Source organism: Canis lupus, chromosome 1 (assembly GCF_048164855.1).
Source record: "Canis lupus baileyi chromosome 1, mCanLup2.hap1, whole genome shotgun sequence".
Taxonomy (NCBI): domain Eukaryota; kingdom Metazoa; phylum Chordata; class Mammalia; order Carnivora; family Canidae; genus Canis; species Canis lupus.
Genome location: NC_132838.1, coordinates 17,981,760 through 18,001,712, shown reverse-complemented (window position 1 = coordinate 18,001,712; position 19,953 = coordinate 17,981,760). Strand labels below are relative to the sequence as shown.

Below are 19,953 nucleotides of genomic sequence, written 5' to 3'. Positions count from 1 at the left end.
CTGTGCTGTGCTTTTTAACTCTTAGGAGAAGGAATGGGGGAGGGGCAAGGGAGTATGTTAAGTAAACAAAGATCCCAAATCTAGGGAGCCTAGGATTTACTAGGATATGTGCATTATGAAATTTCGTATATTGGAATATGTACAGTGTATCAAGGTTTCAGATAAGTAGGTCCTTGTGTGCTTTTCAATGCATGGAGTGTTTTTACATGCATGCCTAATAGAGGCCCACCTTTGGGAGAAGCAAAAAAAAGGCCTCCTTTCAAATGAAATGAAGCCCAGGTAAAGTTGAAACTCAACCCACGGAGCTCAGGCACCGTTTTCAGGCTAAAAGAAGATGAGAGTTTCAATTTCATCATCTTGTAACACTGATAAACGTGATGACCCGGCTGACAAAATTTGCAGATTACAAAGGTCTTTCTAAACACGTGTAAATATGTGTGCCCATTTACGTGCAACTCCAAACAATTTGCTGTTTGAAATGAAAGACCCAACCACTCTTCCGCGAGGCAATCATTCGGTTCATTTACATGAAAAGTCTTAAATAGCAAAAATGCTACTTTCAATTTACATCACAGTGTCCCCATAATAGAGAACAATGGCTCCCTCAATGGAAGTTCATGCAAAGGGAGAGGCATACTGAGATTCAAAAACAAAAACAAAAACAACAACTTTCCAGCATACTTTGCAAATATTAACCAATTAATCTAGTTTAAAACATAATACACAGCCACAGCTTCCCACACAGGGAGTCTTCCCTGCTATTTGGGTAATATTCGTTATCTCTAGAGGCCGTCCATTCACACACAAGTGAGCCTTTTTAAGAGCTTCTGGTGACATTTTTTTTTTTTTTTCAGATCCTTCCATTTTGTCCTAGTTCCAGGGCAAGCACGATCAGCTTGACGTGGGGTTTCTCTCTCCTTTTAAAATACCTTTCAACTGAGTGCACGTCTGTGAAAGAGGCAGGACCTGGGACACGGGGCCCGGATAAAGAGCATACCTGATGTGTTGGGGATGCACTGTCTCCTTCTTGGACGTGTGAAACGGTTTTGCACACCTCTGTGCGGGGTGTACAGATGTATCTTTCTGCTTTCTGTGGGCTATGACCACCTGCTGTATGTACAATATGTGCTTGCTAGGTTCGCACACCGTCTCCCTCCTTGAATTTAAAGGCCTGGCTATTACATCTTGTTTACTCAGTATCATTCCATTAGGGAAAAAAAAAAAAGAAAAAAAAAAAAAGCAAAAAACCCCCAAAAAACAAAACAACAAAAACACAACAAAACCCACACAGCCCTACAAGAACTGAACATGCCATGTTCCAATCTGGCCCCAGTGGCTTTTTTCTCTGAAAGCAAAACGTGTGTCTTTTACACCAACCAGGGCTCCCCCCCACCCCACCCCAGGGGGTGTCTTCCATTCTTTTGTGGCTCCAGTTTAAGGCGAAAAGGGCTCCAAAGCGCAAGTACACAGAGGGAGAAGCCCCTGCTTCCATTCCACCTCCAGGGAGGAGTTCAGATTTAATGTGAAATGAAGGTAGCGAGCTCTCTGCTTACTGGTTTGCCACCATTACGAGGATCACAAAACACCACCTTGGCTTCAAGATCCTGGGCAGAGGCTCGCGGGCTCTCTCTACCATCTTTGGCGAGGCCTTGCATCCTTCCACTCGAGTAAGTTGCGGCTTGGGGCCACGGCAAAGGGCTGGGTGAGAGCCCGAAATGTCGTTTGAAAAAAAAAAAAAAAAGAGAGAGAAAGAAAGAAAAAGAAAAAGGAAAGAAAGAAAGAAGAAAAACAAAGCAAGCCCACGAGCAGCCTCCGCGCACCCCCGCGGCCCCAGCGCTCGGGGCCTCGCGCTCTCGCCTCCCGGCCTCCCGGCCCGCGCCCTCCCTCCCCCGCCGGCCTCCCCCGGCCGCCCCCTCCCCCTCCGCCGCTCCCTTTTGTTCGCTGCCGCTCGGGCCCCGCCGCCGCCGCCGCCGCCGCCGCCGCCGCCGGCCCGCAGCGCCCCGTAGGCCCCGGCGAGGCTGCCCGCCGCCCCGCGGCCTAGAGCGCGCCGCCCGCCCGGCCGGCCGGGGAGGCGCGGGGCCCGGGCGCGCGGCGGGGCGGCGGGGCGGCGGGGCGGCGGGGCGGCGGCGGGGCGGCCCGGGCCGCGGCTCCGCACACGCACACGCAGCCCCCGGCGGCGGGGATGCCGCGGACACGCCCGTAGCATGGGAGCCGCCGCCGCCGCCGCCGCCGCGACGACGACAGCAGCAGCCGCAGCCGCAGCCGCAGCCGCAGCAGCAGCCGCCGGCGGCGCCGCGCTCTCCGGAGGTCGTCCGCGCCGCGGCCCAGGCGCCCGGGCTTGACCGCGCGGGGCCGGCCCCGGGCAGGGGGTGGGTGCGCGCCCGCGGGCCGGGGGGCGCGGGGCGCGCGGGGCGGCGGGCGGGCGCGGGCGCGGGGAGGCGGGGGCGGCGGCGCCGGGGCCTCGAGCGCGGCCCCGCGGGCCCCTCGGCCTGGCTGCCCGGGCCTGGCGCGCCCTGGCCGTGGGCGCCCCGGCCTCGCGCCCCGCCGGCCTCCGTGGGGGCCCCGAGGTCGAGCGGGCTCGCTAGGCCCCGCAGCTGCCCCGAGGGGGCCACGTGGGCGCCCGCTCTGCCCCCAGGGCTCCTGCCAGCCCTCCGAGGCCCTCTGCCTCCTGCCCCTTGACTCGCGCGGGTGCATGGGCTGGGGCGGGGGGGCCCTCCTCGTGCGCCCCACCTCCAGGCACCCCGCCCTCACTACCCCGAGGTGAAGGGGTTTGGACTCCCCCCTCCTCTTTCACCTCCCCCCCACCCCCAGGTGCTTGAAAGAAGAGAAGGTTGGAGGAGGAGGAGGAGGAGACTTGGGGGGGCTGCTGCTGCTGCCGGTGGTGGTGGTGGTGGTGGTGGTGACAGGGCTGGGAGAGAGAGAGGGACGGGAGGAGGGGGCTGGGTGGGGTGGGGGTGACAGGCAGAGAGGAGCCTGGTCAACAAGCCAGCACCACTCTGCTAGGAGGCCGAGGCCGCTCCTGCAGCCGACGCATCCAGTGTGAGGAGACACACATAAGCTTGCTTTCTTGGGGGCTCTTTGTCAGCCACCAACACAGAGAACACACACTGACACACACGTACACAAAGATGGGAGCCAGGTTGTGGGAGGTAAGTGGGGGAAGGAGAAGGAGGGGGAAACAGTGTCTGCGGTGGGCTTTTGGGGTGGAGGGGCCGGGGGGGATGGGCCCTCAGGGGCTCTGGGGTGCTGGTGAGGTGAGCCTTTCCAGGGCTGTGTGCTTGTGCGCAGGGGGAGGGTGTGTGTGTGTGGGGGGGGACACACGATGACCTGCCCCTCCTCACGAAGACCTAAAAGGGAAAAAGCAACCCCCAGCGAGATCCCCTCCGTGCTGATGATTTTCAGGGACTTGTTGGCAACTCAGCGAGGGTTGCCATAGCTTTTTTATGTAGGGTGACCAGAACCGGCTGAAACTGGTTTGAGGCAGATCAGCTCCTGAACACAATGCAGTCACTGAGCTACTACAGTGGGATAGCAGCTTCCTCCCTTCATGGCAGCCAAAAGCAGAGGAGCTTGCAGGAAGGTACCATCCCAACACAGTATGTGAATGCACACTTAGACACCACACAGCACTGGTACGTGACTAATGGAGCCCTTAAAAGATTCTGTGTAGAGAAGATGGAAAAAAAGGTGCAGGTTTGCAAGGTCTGAGATTACTTGGGCTTTTCCTGCCTTTTTCTTTTGCTTAAGGGATGGACAAGGAGCTGAGATTTATGACCCTTATTAAAGAAAAAATGTGCCTTGCTAGGGTGGGGACACTTGGTTTATGCAGTCTCTCTCTCTGTCTCTCTCTCTCTCTCTTTCTCTGTGTTTTTAACAAAACAAAACCAAAATGAACTGATGGGTTTGTGATGGTAGTTTGTTTGTTGCTGGAGAATGCTACTTTGCATGCTTTTTTTTTTTTAAATTTTTTTCTCTTGCAGGGGATGTTCTGTTTTGTGCTTTTCCTTTTAGAAGCTACTAAAGGGTGTTGGGGATACTTCTATTATGAAGGCCAAAAGGTAACAATATTGTTCTAGGAAATGAGCATAAATGCGTTCCAGTGATGCTGTAAGGCATACATGCTGTCTTTTTTTTCCTTGTAGGCCTGTTGACTGGGGCTGCTTTTAACCCTTTCATATTTGCAGAGAATGCAACCGTGTGACAGTAACTGAACATTGGGCCAAAGTCTTTCCAAAAGGTCAAGGTTCACAAGGTGAGAGATGATATTTTGAGCATGAATTTAAGTGTTTATTTGAAGATCCATGCAGAGACAGGCAGACAGTAGTGGCTTGGTACCCTGGAGATGGTTTTTGGGTTCAGAGTGGAGAAGAAAATACTCTTAATGTTATCCACATTTAATGGGATTAGAGTGACTTTATGATGGTGTTGCTATCAAGACAAAAATCAGAATGACTCCATTAACTCGCATGTGGCTGGTCCTTTAGAAGAGGCAGGCCTGGAAAGAGGCAAGTTTAGAGAATAGTAGGCACCAGGGCCTTGTGGAGAATGCACTTGTTTTGCATAAGACTGAGGCAGCACACATGTAGCATTATCCCGATGATGACAAAAAAAAAAAAAAAAAAGGAAAAAAAAAAAAGGAAGGACTTGGCCAAATCGAGGCAGCCTAGCCTCCTTTTTTTTAGGATTTGAGGCGTCTGAAGGTAGATCTGCCTTTTGTTCATTCATCACCTTCCTTTTTACCTTGCGCTCTGTGTTAACCTGAAAGGTTTTTCACTCCGAGTCAAGTGGTGGAATGGCTTTTATTGATTTTGGGGGCTGTTGACGGTGAGTTTGCCATTGGATTATTTGTGGCATACATTTTAATGTGGAATGCTAATGCAGTACCAGGAGGAAACCGGCTAGTCTGGCTTCATCTGTGAAAAGATGCCTGTTAACTCAGAGCTTTGTAGCAGGAGATGGTGGAAAATGTCTGATGCCTTAAGAGCTTGCAGTTAGATTCGAGCTGGCGTTTTCTGTGTACCCCCAAAGCCAGAGGTTTTCGAGGAGCAGAGAGAAGAAAGCAGTAATGAGTCTAACAAAGTGAAGAACAAAGGCTGTGAGCGCTTACAGGGGGAACACTGAACATTTTGCCTTGGGGTTCCTCGTGAAAAGAGCTGCAACTTCCCCAAACAGGAAGCCAGCAGCTCCAGAATCCTATCCAGTAGGATCTCAACAACAGAGAGAACTAGTTCTGTTGTCCTGGTTTGGTAGAAGGACAGTCAAGAGGAGCCCATAGAGGACAGGATTGAAAATACATTTGTCCCCTACTTTGAAGAGGGTATGTTGTTCCTCTTCTGATGTGCGCAGAGTAGAGCCTTTTCAGAGATGCCGAGGATCTTAGAATATGTTAAGTTGTGTGCTGGCAGTTGGTGGGCAGAGTGTCTGCAGTGAAGGGTGTCAAGTATGCAAGGGTTTTTATTGTTACGGATTTTTTTTTTTTCTTCATGGGATTGCAGAGCATCCAGTGTGAGATAAAACTGGCAAAAGGGAAACGAGTGCATGGTTAGCTCAGAATACTTTGTGTAGTATTTAATAAAGATAAATGTAATCTCGGCCCGATATACCAGTAAATAGCTCACACGATGGAACAAAATTCTTTACAAATCACTGTGCTAAAATTGGTTTTCAATTCTACATCATTTTCGACTGCCAGAGGTTCTGTGTCTGAGTGTGGTAGAAATCTGCTTGCATAGCAGATCGCAATCCACGTTGCATGATATGCTGCTCCTGCTTTTCTGGTGCCAACTAAAACTCAGATGGCTAATATGATAAACCTTAATTAGCTTAATACAATAAGCTGTTTTATAATTTAGTCCTTCACTCCTGTCTTTAGAAAGTCAGTGATTTTTAACTCTGACAGCTAACCCCTCGCAATGAATGTTTCTTGGTAGCATGTTTCAAGAGCCCTCTTTGTAAGGCATTGCATGTCACAGAATGTTCTGGTTTGCTCTCTCTGTGGTTTTTAGCTTTGTTACTCCCCCCCGCCCCCCCCAAGGCTCCTGGAAAATCGCATTTGTTTTGCATTTCGGCCAGTCTTTCCAGCTGCAAGTGCTGTTTAAGCTTGGAGAGCTGGTTCTCCAGGGCTGCAATCAAGGAGCTCATCTGTGGGCCGAGGTTTGTCTCAGGTGGCGATCTCCTGCTGAGGTATAACAATGTAGCAGGCCCAGGTCTCTGGGCGGGGGAGACAAACCGACAGTTTTCTGGGCTTGGGAATGGGAATGGGAAGTGAGTGTGGAGAATGAGCAACAGCATTCTGCTTCCTGGAAGAGCCAGGAGAGAAACAGGGTGGCACCCACACTAGGGGCCGGGCCTGTGCCCTTGCTGTCACCGTCGCCATGCAGACTCGCCACACCTGGAGCCAGCCAGAGAGCGCCTGCGGCTGTCTCCAGGAATGACAGACCCGCCATCCCCTCTGCAGGAGGAATGTGTGGGTTTGGCTGAGGAGGATACTCTGGAAAGAGTGTCACTGGGTGTTGAACCTTTGTTTTCATCCCTTGCTTACTTAGAATTATTTTTTTCCGTGTTGAGAAACCTTAGAGCCGGGGCTTTTAGGACTCTTGGGCCTCCTGCCTGGTCCTGGAGGGGAGGCTTGTTTCCCCCCTCACCCCCCTACTTCTTTTCTCCTAAAGAGATTCCCCGCCACACCCACCTTGACCTCTCTAAGGAAGGGTTTAGGAGGGAGGCAGCCAACATGTCGATGGTATTTCCTGCCTGTACCTTTGAAGAGGATGAGGTAGAGAATTGTCGCTCCTGTGCCCCTTCAGCTCTTCCCTTGAAATGCTTTCTTGGGTCTGTCTTCTGTTGGGTTTGAGTAACCTTCCTCCTGTCCTTGCTGAGCTCCATCTAGCTGTCCACGGCTGGAGAAGAGGTCGCCCTGATGTGGGACCGCAGGACAGATGCCAGTGCGAGGGAAACTGAAAGTATATGGAAAAGATTTGGGGTGGCTCCCTCCTCAGTCCCCCAACATCCCTTCCTAATCGGTACAGTAACCACATCCACGGTAAACATTAAGGAAACCTACACCTGTGTGTTCATTCTCTTCGAGGGATGATCTTTAACCAAGTCATGGTTAAATAATTAACTTTTTAAACTTTAAAACGGACTTACGGTAAAATTTCCTCTGTGGTATATAGTTTTATGGGTTTGGACACAAGCGTAATGCTGTGTGTATCCACCACCACGGTCCGCGGGGAATGGTTCCATCAACCCCACGACTTCCTGCCGTACATCGGTCGTCAGATACTTCCCACCCCAACCCCTGGCGACCACCGATCTGTTCTGGCCCCGTATTTGGTCTTCTCCAGAATGCCATGCAAACAGCTTCTTTCACTTAGCAGAGTATTTGAGACTCATCCATGATGTCGTGTCTATTTGTACGTGCTGCTTTTCCATTGTCAAGTTGTAGACCGCTATATGGACGTACCACAGTTTGTTTATCCGCTCCCCAGGATCTGTGGGTTGTTTCCAGGTTTGGGTTGCGTTAGAATAAAGCTGCTGTAAACATTTGCATATAGGCTTTTGTCTGAACGGAAGTTTTTATGTCTCTTCCCTAAATATTTCGAGGTAGGGGCATGGCCGGGTCATATGGTAAGTATGCAAGAATTAGAAGTCTGAATGAAGACACATTGAGCTCTTCGCAGCTCATGAGAGAGCTCTGGCCTTGTCAGCTGCAGTGAAGACTTCCCCAGTACGAGATTGCAGGGAGCCTTATCTGAAGACACACGAGAGATGATTATGATAATAGACCACTCACTAACGGGATGACATGCTTTATAACCCAGAACTAATCGGAATTAGCCAAAAGTGGAAACAAAAAACTGCCAGTGGTAAAATATCCTTTATTTCCTACAGCAATTATTTTTAATCTCTTCAGAAACATTTGGCAGTTTAATTTTTACATTTGTCTTCAGGTTCAATACCACGCCAAACAATAACAGAATCACAGTTTTGGAAAGTCGTACCGAAGATCTTTGTTGAAATCTGAATTGCGTAAACAACATATTATTGATTCTAATTTGTCTGAGTTTCTGACTGCCAAAATACGGGGTCGCTTTATTATTTGAAGTTACTGTTCAGGTTATATCCTTTTAAGGAAGTGGAAATATTTAAGCAAAAATCTAGGCAGTGAATTGGGGAGATTTGGGAAGCGTGATTTTTTTTTTCTTTTTTTAACTTCCTTTTTTTTTTTTTTTTTTTAAGATTTTATTTATTCATGAGAGAGAGAGAGAGGCTTCATGCAAGGAGCCTGATGTGGGTCTCGATCCCAGGTCTCTAAGATCATGCCCTGGGCTGAAGGCAGCGCTAAACCTCTGAGCCATCCGGGCTACCCTCTTTTTTTTTTTTTTTTTTTAATTTCCAACATTTTTTAGAGGATAAAATAGCATTCAGGAATGGTAAGAACAAACAGACCCAAGGTTATGGTGCTGTGGACAGAGGAGAGCCCTAGAAGTGGGACTGATCTTAATTTGGGGATTATTTCATCCCTTTTAGAGGTACTGAATGTTTACTATGCACCAGACATTGTGCTAGGCGCTGGGAGTATGAGGGGTAAAAGAACCCAGAGAGAAAACTCTAGCAGGAAGTAGCCTAGGTATGCTATGTTAGGAATGTGAATGGGCCACCTAATGTCCAGTGTCAAGAGGGAGGAGCCCCTGAAGAGGTGGCTTCTGTGCTGAACTGGGAAAGACAAGAGTAGGTATAGCAGGCAAAGACTAGGGAAGGAGTACAAGAGTCGGATGGAGCAGTTTATGGAAAGGCACTGAACAAGCCTGGTGGTGTGAGCGGGGGTGGGAGGGTGGGGTGGAGAGTGGTTGAGTAGGAGATGACATTTGGAGGCAGGCAGGGGCCAGACTTCTGAAGGTCGTTCTGACAGTGCATTCCAAGTGGGAACTTCCTCATGTGGGCGGTATTAGCAGAAAGCTGGTCTCGAGGCAGTGTCCGAGGCTGGAATGGAGACACTCTAGGCTGGAGGCAGGGAGGTCAAATGAGGTTACCACCACAGCAGATCCAGGAGAGAGGAGAACCTGACCCGAGGCGATAACAGTGGGATGGGGCAGTAGATGGGGGAGGTGTGTGTACCCGATGAGAAGGTGGGCCCTTCTGGAGAGGGAGGAGCAGAGGATGGCACCAGGTTTGCTCCTTGAGGCTCCTTGCTACTGGTGGCTTTTGCCTGTGAGCTGCTGTGTTCAGCAGGCAGGATAGATTTGGAGGGTGGATGTGAAGGGGCTTGATACAGTGAGTTCAAGTTGGGTTGAGTTGCCCATAGAGATGCCCTTCCTCACCAGGATCTCTTTGGGCTGGTCTGGACTGGGATGAATTGGCCTAGAACAGAGATGATAGAGAAGAAAGATGTAGAAAAGGTTGAGTTTGAGGTTCCATAAGATAGGAAGCTTTGTATAGTCAAAGCCTGAAAGAAGGAGGAGCTGAGGAACTTAACTAAATGATGCATGCTTTGGAAAATTGGAGGGTAAAGCATTTCCAGAGAGACAGAAAGTAATCGCAGTAGCTGACTTCTGCAGATACTGCAGCCTGTCTGGTGGGCCTTTGCGCTTGTTGTCTCATGTGATACGGAAACAGTGAGAGGAGCTGGGTGCCTTTATTCCTTCCCGTGGTGTAGGTGGGAAACAGATGAAGACCTTGGCCAAGGCCCGCCATCTCAAAGGAGACTAGAGGCAGAATTTGAAGCCTGTTCCTCACCACTAGGCCGTTCTGCTTTGGGGACCAGAATTGGTGGGGATGAGGAAACCATGAAAGGTGTTTAAGGGTATGGAGGCTAGGAGGTGGAGCCTGAGAGAGGGCATGGGTAGGTGCTAGACAGACACTGATAAGGTTCACATTAGAGATTGTGGTTTATGATGACTGAGGTGAGAACATGAAATGGAGAAGTTTGGGACACAGTCGAGGTTCCCTTGTAATTAGCTCTGTTTTCTCCATTGACCTCACTCATGGAGAGAGGACAGTATGTACATCAGAGATGGTGCAAGAAATAGTGGTTGAAAAAAGTACAGTTTTACTGGGCACTATAGGGTGAAGATACAAATTGGAAGGGAGAAGGAACAGAGAGGTTTTTGTTGTTATTTGTTCTTTGAAAAGGATAAATTCAAAGTAGTGCCGAGAAGAATCTTTTGTTCAATAATAAACACAGTTAAAGAATTCCTTGAATCATCTTCTGCAGACAGGAAGTTCTGAATTTTTCCTCTTTTAGAATGAGAGGGCGAGAGCAAATCCTACTTGATCTAAATCTGGAGACTGAAATAAGTAATTTTTAGACAGACTCACAGTGGCCTTTTTAGCTGTTCTGTCGTCCCTCCTAAGTAGCCCTTGGTCGGTGGTCGTTAGGGACAGGAAATGCAGGTTTTTTGGTAATGTTTTCAGTGAGGTCTCAGTACAACTTTACGTAATTAGAGATTCCAGGCATCTTGCAGGACATAGAGAGGCCTGAAGATAAAATCAAGGTGTAGTTCTTGAATGTTTTCTCAACCTAGCCTTTTCTTTTTGGGACACAAAACTCTTATTTTCCAAAGGCTGACTCATTGGTCTCATTATGGGTATTGATTTTGATAATTTGCCTCTGTGAGGAGCAGATTCTTTCTAGGGATCTGAATCGTAATTAGATGGTTGAAAAACGTACCACATCAGAAAATTCAAAGCCCTCTGGGTTTTTTTTGGTTGGTTTGTTTTGCATTTGTTTTTAAAGATCCCCGAGCTGGAAATAGTTCAAATATTTACACTTACCTCCTCCTTTTCTGGAGTGAGCCCAAATTGGGCAGAGGGGAAGGGTCAGTAGGTGGAACTAGAACCCAGCACCCTGGACTCCAGTCTAAGATAGCTTGCGTCATTACTGTCTCTCTGCCTTCCAGAGCTTATTATGTGTTGGGTGGTGTATGAGGCAGCTCAGAAGTTACAGTCCTTATTACATCATGCGAACCACACAGGTACTCATTGGTAAGCTGGTCTTTAGCAGTTTTGCTGATTTAACATAGCAAGAGTGGAAGAGGTAGTTTGAGGTCTTTAGTTTGAGAAGTGATCATGTCTCGTGTTCTAGTTAAATCTGGGGGCTCAGCCACGGAGATCTTCAGTGGCCTTTGCCTGGCTCTCAGTGCCCTACACCTGTCTGCCGAGCCCTTGATGACCTCAAGCTGCATCCTGCCACCGTGGGACCTTGAGCAAGTTCCTTAAGTTTTTAGGCCATACTTTTCTTGAGGGTTGTTAATGAAGATTAAGTGCATATAAAGTGCTTAGCAGAGTGCCTGGTACATGGTAAGTCCTTCCTCAAATCTTAGGTATGCTGTGTTCCTCAGCTTCCCTGGATTAGGGGAAGGGCCTTTGCTCTGACATTCTTTTTTCAGCTTGGAGGGTGTTGTTTCTTCTGTCCTGCCTTTTACCTAGTTTATAAGTAACTTTGTTTTGGCCCATGAAAAGACACAGTGTGTCTTCTGCGTTGTCTGTGAGGTCTTCAGTGATAGCTGCCCTATATCTGGTTTAAAGTGGGGGAATAGAGGCAAGAAGGTAGTGTCCTTGTTCTCACTGGGCTGTACGTTTATTTGTAGTTGGAACATGTTGGGTAAATTTTGTCAGTAAGGTCTCCTACTTCAACTGTCTTTGTTTCCAGAAAAATCCACCCTAGTCAGTGATGGTTATAGTCTAGTTGATGTAATTTATGTTAACCAGAGTTACAAAGCAACAAAACTTGATTGTGAAAATATGGCAGGTTAGCCCCCACCTCTGTTCCATCCCTTTTTCCCATGACACTTTGCTTTCTACATTGCTTGACAGCGACCAGATATTCATTATCTTGCACCGTGGGATTTGGTGGTGATAGAAGATTGAGTGTAGAAGGAATCGATGGGTAATATTTTCATGTCTAAAACTTCTCTGTCAGTATAGTGGGTGCTAGCCTCATACTGCTGCTAAGTGCTTGCAGTGTGGCTAGTCCTAACTGGGATGAGCTGTAAGCATAGACTATATACCAGGTTTTGAAAACTTAACACCAAAGGATAAAAAAAAGAATGTAAAATATTTCACTAATACTTTTTCATGTTGATTATGTGTTGAAATGAGGCTATTTTAGTTGAATAAAATATATTACTAAATTAAAATTAAAATTTTATCCCCCCCCCCCTTTTTAAGTGTGACTTAGAAAACTTAAAACTATATATGTGGCTTTCATTCTTTTTCTGTTGGACAGAGCTGGTCTGGAATGTTGGATGGACATCTAAAGAAATTTAGCAGTGAAATTTCCCTGGTGCCCTAATGTGTTCATGTTCATTGATGTTGAGTTCCCCTTTTGGCTGGAAAAGATAGTGTGAAAATGATGCAATGTCTTCTGGTTACAGAAATTTGTGTTCCCTTGGTTTGGACTTCTTTTGTCTCCCAGATATTCGTAGTTTATCTCTCTGCATTACTGGATCTAGACAGCCATGCCAGGCTGGTGTCTGCTTCTGAATGGAGAGGGAACCAGTGTTTATCCCAAGTTTACCGTGTGTTAGATGCTTACACTTAACGTCCCCTGTGAAGTATAATTAGCATTTCTGGGGGCACCTTGGGTGGCTCAGTTGGTTAAACATCTGCCTTCGACTCAGGTCATGATCCTGGGATTGAGCCCCATGTTGGGCTCCCTGCTCAGCAGGGAGTCACCTTCTCTCTCTCCCCCTGCTCCTGCTCTCTCTTTCTCAAATAAATAAAATCTTAAAAAAAAAAAAATCTCTGGTGAGACTCCAGAGACTGGCCCAAGGTGGTACCACTAGTGAGTGAGTGGCCTTGGATTTGGACCAGGGATGAGCTGGCTCTGAAGTCATACCACTTTTCCAAATAACAGTACCTGCTTGGTGCTGGTGTCTTGGACCTCTTGCTCAGAGTCCCTGGGTACCCTCATTTAGATAGCATTTCTCACACTTTAATTTGCATGCAAATCACCTTGGGATTTGTTAGATGATGCAGATAATGATGCAGTTGGACTGAGTGGGCCCAAGATTCTGCATATCTAACTAGCTCACAGGTCATGGTCATCTGCTGGTCCCTGGACTACACGTTGGGTAGCAAGACTCTCCACTGTTTCCCTTGGTTTTGGACCTGCTTCCTTTGCTTCCAGAGTGATCTGATTCTCCAGAACTTGCATGACTCTGCAGGGGCTCACCCTGTCTTTGTATATGATACCAGTGAGTACAAATGGTGTCAGAACTGGTTTTTGGTCATAGGTGCTGAGACTGGCATGATTTCCACGTATACATGATCTGACCAGATCAGTTTATTCCTGTTCGTACATAACTGCATCATTTCTTTATTATCTTAACTCCTTGACACCTGTGGTCTGATAAAACAGAAGATAATTTTAATATTGAGATATGTGGCAGAGGTATTTATGTTCAGTCTTTGTGATGAAGACTGGCCTTAAATTGACACTTGAGGGTGACTGTGCCATGTTTGGTTCAGAGTATCTGATGAGAGAGGAGGACTCAGCAGTTGGCCTGCCACTATTTCTGCTTTTGTGCCTGACAAGGAATCGAGGTAACTTGTGACTTTTCCTTAGAATAGGAGTTATGGTGAGCCACCTCACGCAGAAGTGTTGAAGGATGGTTGTTCATCAACACCACCTGCTTCTCCGGCACATGATAAAGACAACCACCCTGGAGTCCTTGGATCAGGAGGTCTTGTGGGAAGCTCTTGATCTTTGGCCAGACAAGGAATTGAGTTTCAGGAGCTAGCTTTTGGTGTATTATGTGTTTGAACTATAAGAGACTGCAAATTTTTTTTTTTTAAAGATTTTATTTATTTATTCACGAGAGACACAGAGGGAGAGAGAGAAGCAGAGACACAGGCAGAGGGAGAAGCAGGCTCCGTGCAGGGAGCCCAATGCGACTCGATCCTGGGACTCCGGGACCATACCCTGAGCTAAAGGCAGATGCTCAACCAATGAGCCACCCAGGTGTCCTGAGACTGCAAAACTTGAGTGTATTTTTAATTTAAAAGTTTTTTTAAACATTAAAAAATTTTCAATCTCTAAATAATTATTTTTTTGAGAGAGAGCACACGAGCAGGGAAAGGGGCAAAAGGAGAGTCCTCAAACAGACTCCTTGCAGAGTAGAGAGCCTGACATGGGGCTCGATCCCAGGACCCTGAGATCATGACCTGAGCTGAGATCAGGAGCTGGGCATTCAACTGACTGAGCCGCCCAGGTGCCCTGTAATTTTTTAAATAAAAAAAAATTAAGTAATCTCTACACCCAATGTGGGGCCTGAACTCATAACCCTGAGATCAAGAGTTGCATGTTCTTCATACTGAGCCACCCCAGGTGCCCCCAGGGTATTTTTTAGACTTGGGGATATGCACTGATTGGATAAACGAATGATAAAATGATGTGTGTTACTCGAGCTAGCTTACCATCCCTATCTCTATAAGAAAACTCCATTTCACAGGAATTCTAGTTGAATCTCAGATTTATTGGAAATCTGGACTCCGAGTTCTATGATATACGAATCTGGCACACCAAATAGGATTTTTAGTTGTTGGCTGAATCTGTCGGCTCCCCGTTTGGCGAAGAATCCTGTGCCTGGTGTGGTGGGGGTGTCTCCCTGGCCTGTGAGCGCAGCTGCTGAGGAATCACAGATTGCTGGCAGCGGGGAATGGGGTGGAGTTGGAGGAATAGCAGAAATGCCGGGTGTTCAGGATGGGCAAGGCCGTGGGGCCAGCCTTGAAGAGAGGGGTTGGCACTGTGGAAGTTCATCTGAGTTGGGGGTGAGGTTGGAATGCAGTCCAGAGCCTTCCTGGAGCATGAAACGTGTCAGGCTAAGTTCGGAGTCAAAAATTAGATAGAGGGCAGCCTGGGTGGCTCGGCGGTTTAGTGCTGCCTTCAGCTCAGGGCCTGATCCTTGGAGACCCAGGATCGAGTGCCACATCAGGCTCCCTGCATGGAGCCTGCTTCTCCCTCTGCCTGTGTCTCTGCCTCTCTCTCTCTGTCTCTCTGTCTCTCTGTGTGTCTCTCATGAATAAATAAATAAAATCTTAAAAAAAAAAAGATTAGATAGACGCTTAGAGGATGTCAGAAGGCAAAGCAAAAATGGATGGTCACATGTCTAAGGATCATGCAAGAACCAGCAGAAAAAGTGGGTCTGTAAAAGTATAGGCCAGCAGCAGTCAGGTGGTAGGAACTGTGTGTGCTCATGGGGAAGGCCATGGGGTGATTGTGGGGTGCATGAGCAGGTGACCCAGTGAGGGTAGTGTGAGCTACCAGTGCCGGTGATCACTGGGTAGAGCTGAATCAGAACCGACCTCACACGGCAGCCTTCATGTGATGCGGTGAGTGAGGACGCTTGTTGCTCAGGAGGCCGAAGTTAGGAGAATGGATTGGGACGACAGTAACTCTTTATACACAAGACTCGCATGGAAAGGCATGAGAAAACATGCCAGACTGTTTGGAGTTTATGTAACCTCACAGGACACGTGATCAAGACATCACATTTCAAACTAACACCAGAAGAAAAGGAGCTGATTATAAGGCCATGGCTGCTGCCAGGAGGAGGTCCCGTGTCTTCTTGTGCTAAGATTACTCTGCATTCTTTTCGGGGCCACATATTCTCTGCTGTCTCTCTGTGTCTCTTCCTTGGTAGAACTAACTGCATTGCGTTCTCTTTCTGGTGTGCTTGACAAATGTGGCTGTCCCACAGCCCCTGTGTCTCCACGTCTTCATCAAAACTACTAGTAACACTGCCCGTATTTCTCAGGCCCCTTCTGATTCTTCAGGCCACAAGCTAATTGGTCCAGGTCTAATCAGGTGTAGCTTGGAGGGCGGGGTTGCTGCTAACCCTAAATGGGTGGTAGTTTTCATTGGGCTAATGAGACACCCCCAAGGGTTGGTCTTATTTTATGGCTGAGAAATTTGAGGCTAAGCTGTTGGGAGTTGGCATGCATACCTGGGTCTTTCTGACCCCAATTTTGCACCCTTTATCACTCTTCAGTATAGTAGCTAAGGCGTACGAGCTGGAATCTTTGTCAGTTTCTTGTTTACTCAAAATCACAAAAAACAATGATGTTTAGCTTTCAGCATTTGCTCCGTAAATGTATAGCAGCAGCCGTTGTCTGAGTTAAGCATCAGACTGAGACGCTGGAGGTAGGAAATTTGGGTAAATGGCTGGAGGAATTGTTCAAGGCTAATGTTTAGGGTCTCACGGGTACATAGATGTATATTTGAGGCCTCTCCTAGGTAGGGGTGTGAGTACGTGCGTGCGTGCACGTATGCGTGTGCACACGTTTGGGGCCCCTCATAGGTAATATCTGTTTGGCAAATCTGGTTTATCGGGCCAATGTTAATTTTGGGAAAGATGAAACACACAGTTTAGCACTTGAGTAGTAATAATTAGGCTTTGATTGTTTTGATTTAGGTGATTCATAGAATTGTGAAACCTCTCTGTTCCTCCCGTCTGAAGCGTTAGGACATTGTCGACCTCCGCTGGAATTTCACATGTACCTCTAACCTCTTTGGTTACACGGTGCTCTTAATTCAGGTCATTGAGGATAGGAAACATTTGTTCTACGCCTGTTGTGCTTCTCACAAGACCTTGTGAGGCTGCCTATCTGCAAGAGGCACTTAAGGATGCTCATTATATCGCAGGTAGTGGTTGGGAATTCTAATGGCATCAATCTTATTATCCTCTATCTGAGAGCACTGGAGTTGTGGCTTCATTCCTTCTAGGACTTTCTCTATGCTAGACTCTCGCAGACCTTGTTTTGATGTTATGATAACTCAAAGTAATTAGTACTTAACCATATTCCAGATATTCCAGATAGGAATAAGTGCCTACCTGGATTTTTTTTTTTTTTTAAGATTTTACTTATTTATTTTAGACAGAGAGAGAGAGAGTGAGTGAGTAGAGTGGAGAGGAGCAGACTCCACACTGAGGACAGAGCCTAACATGGGGCTCGATCTCACAACCCTGAGATCGTGGCCTGAGCCGAAACCAAGAGTCAGACGTTCAGTCGACTGAGCCACCCAGGCTCCCCTGGACTCTTTTATTTAACCTTCACAGTAACTGTGAAGTGGATCTTATTTTTTTCCGTTTTACACATGAGAAAACAGAAGCTTGAAGAGGTTAAGTAACTTGCCCAGAATCTTGTAAAGGGAAGAGCCAGGACTTGCTCTAATTTGTCTTACTCCAAAGCCCGTGCTTTTAACCACTGCAGCATACTGTGGTTTATAGGTGTCATTTCTACAGCCAGTCGGTGGCAGGCTCAAATATCTTTGAGGTTCAAAGCCACTGCTTCTGGGTCAACCAGTATTTCTCCTGTTGTCAAGATCCATGAGGTATTTCTGGCTCGCTCCACGACACTGATGTGGCTCTGGCTACTGCAAGTAGGTAAACATTGAGAGATACCTTGCTCCCTTGCCTTAAATTTTCTTCCTTGACCACATCTATGTGTACCTCCTTGAGTGCCTGTGCATCCTACAACACAGATAGCCTCCTTTTGGCAGTAATTGTAGACCCAGCTGAACGAGGTTTTGATCATCACTTCTGTGGCGTTAAAGTTAAGGCAGAGCCCCTTTAGAATTACCTTTTTATTCTTCCTTCGTATTTGAAGATGTGTTCCCTTGCTTTCTCTTGAGTTGTCTTGGGGTTGATGTGGAGGTGCCCGCGGAGTAGAGCTACCTGGAGAAACACGGACTTAAAAGTCGTTCTGGGAAAATGGACCGGAAGCATCTCCCCCACACTCCACTCCAGAACGTGTTCCCTTTTGCTCCTACCATCTCCCAGGGAGAACAGTTGCTTATGCCTTGTTTCCAACGTGTCCCCAAGATGGCTCGCTCAAAAGCTTATGGCCTCCAGTACTCTTGGGTGATGCTCCCAGCTTGGGTCCCCAGAGTGAAGATTGTTCTCACTGGGTGTTCACAGCAGCACTTGAAAGTTCAGGGAAGAAAGCTGTGTGTGCGTGTGTCTGTGTGAAGCACACATGTGTTTAACCCAGCTTTTCCCACATTGCTGGACTGTGTAATCCCTTCTTTCTGGTGGAACATTCCTGGGTGAACATCCTTCCCGCTGTCAGTTGTCACTGATGAACTTAGTGAAAAATGGGAGGGCCTTGAGAGGAGTTAGGGCAAGAGCTTCCTCCGATCTCTTCCTTTTAATATAATGATTGGTGAAACGATGTGATTCATACTGTGTTTTTCTGCTTTCTCTCTACTCCAGGAAGAGAATTTGTGAGCGAGTTTATTTGTAAAGTCAACAGCCAGTAGGCCTGCTGCGAGTGATAACTTCGGGGCGATGCTCTCTTAGTTGTATGGCGTAGTACCTTTCATAATTCCAAACACGTTTTAAGTGAAACTGGTGTCTGGTGAAAGTCGTTTGATGCTCAAGTGAGGGCCTCACTCTGGAACGTGAGAGCAGTTGTGATAAGGAGGCAGGGAGCTTTTTGTGCACGCCCTTCCTCAGCTGGTGGAGAGGAAGGGGGCCTGGGTGAGCTGAGCTGAGCCAGAGCAGTGACCTGCCACCATCCCCACCTAGAAGTCTGGTGTGGATGACCTGGGGGATGGGAGGAAGGCAGGTTTATGGTGACTTTAAGAGGATTAGATCTTGGTGCGAGCAGGACAGGGTCATGAAGGGAAAATCTCTTGTTTACTTGGAGCCAGATTTTTCAATTTTAGCGCAACAGACATTTGGGGATTCACAGTGCTGTGTTGTGGGACTGCCCTGTGCTTTGCAGGATGTTTGGCAGCATCCCTGATACCGAGCGCGCACCCCTCACCCCCTGCCAAATTGTGATAACCAAGAATCTCAGGACCTCGCTAGAGATCAGTGTTGGCGGTGGAGAGAAGGGGCGAAATCACCCCACTTGAGAACCATGGACTTTTGCCTTAGAGCCGGAGCAATACTTCAGAACTTCGGGTAGTTAAGAATTCCAAAGACCTCCAAGGGAAGCAAGCAAGCATTTGAAACTGTACAAATCCCCCGAGAAGTGCATGATAACCTCGAGCTACTGGTTTTCTCTTCCGTATTGTCTAGTGCTAGAGGCCTCAAAAACATTTGCAAATATTTTAAATTTAGTATTTAAGATCAGAAAAAAATTGCTGGTAAGATGAGTAAGAAACCACAGAAAACGGACCTGCTGGTTTGATTGTAGCATTTCAGGGACAAAGGGTTCCATGCAGGATTTAGGGTTTATATGTGAAAACGGAGAAGGCTTATTCAGGTGACAAAGGGAAATTACTTTGAAGTTCTCCATTGTATACCCAAACTATCAATTCTGATTTAGAAAATCTATACTTTGCTTCAAGATAGAATTTGCTGAGATGCTGCTAAAAAATGTGGTATTTATAAGATGCCAGAGGAATGCTAAAGCTTTTATGGGTTTTTCTCTTGAACGAGGAATCCTTTGTTTTAGCGCTTAAATGGGCAGGTGATTTCTTAAGTTTGATATACTGGAATTCACCAAACATGTTTCATTTAAAAAAAAAAAAAAGGTGCTTTACATCTAACTAGTAGTGAAGAAATTTACGATTTTTTTCCCTTACTTTGTCACGAAACTATTTGAGCAGAGGCTGTAATGAACTTTCCTGAAGCTTATTGATGGTGACCGGTTTAGCCTAGACCCTTTCAGTATTTCTGTAAACTCATTGATGAATTAGTAAATTGCCAGCACCAGGGTCTTTTAGTTAAAAGAACATAAATCCAGTGGGAAATGGGGTTATAGCAAAAGTACCTTTCACAGAACTTACCAAGATTGATAACTTGATCCCAAAGTTCACAGGAAATAGAAACTTGCATCCATTTCCCTGTAGGTATGAGATTTTGAAAATGCACACCTAGCCTGGCGGATGAACTTTGAAAAATATTTCCCCCCTGCCTTCCTATCCCCTGCTCTTTCTGGATTTGAGTGTCAGAGTGTTTGGTGTGCATCCTACACCTTTCTGTGAACTTGACATATCTA

General features: G+C 47.3%; 1 protein-coding gene across 14 annotated transcripts in view; it reads left to right on the top strand.

Annotated features, from left to right (window-relative positions):
* Positions 1-1,420: 1,420 nt before the first annotated feature.
* ZNF532 (zinc finger protein 532) overlaps positions 1,421-19,953 on the top strand; it is a 108,618-nt gene continuing 90,085 nt past the window's right edge. For 2 of the 14 annotated variants that reach the window (XM_072822090.1, XM_072822080.1), the window contains exons 1-2: positions 3,224-4,058; positions 4,185-4,252. In XM_072822090.1, coding sequence (XP_072678191.1) covers positions 4,045-4,058; positions 4,185-4,252 — 82 coding nt within the window. In that variant the 5' untranslated portion in view covers positions 3,224-4,044. Of the gene's footprint in view, positions 1,668-2,642; positions 3,150-3,208; positions 4,059-4,142; positions 4,253-19,953 lie in introns of those variants that run through there. The other 12 variants (XM_072822073.1, XM_072821999.1, XM_072822008.1 and 9 more) reach the window with 10 other exon arrangements.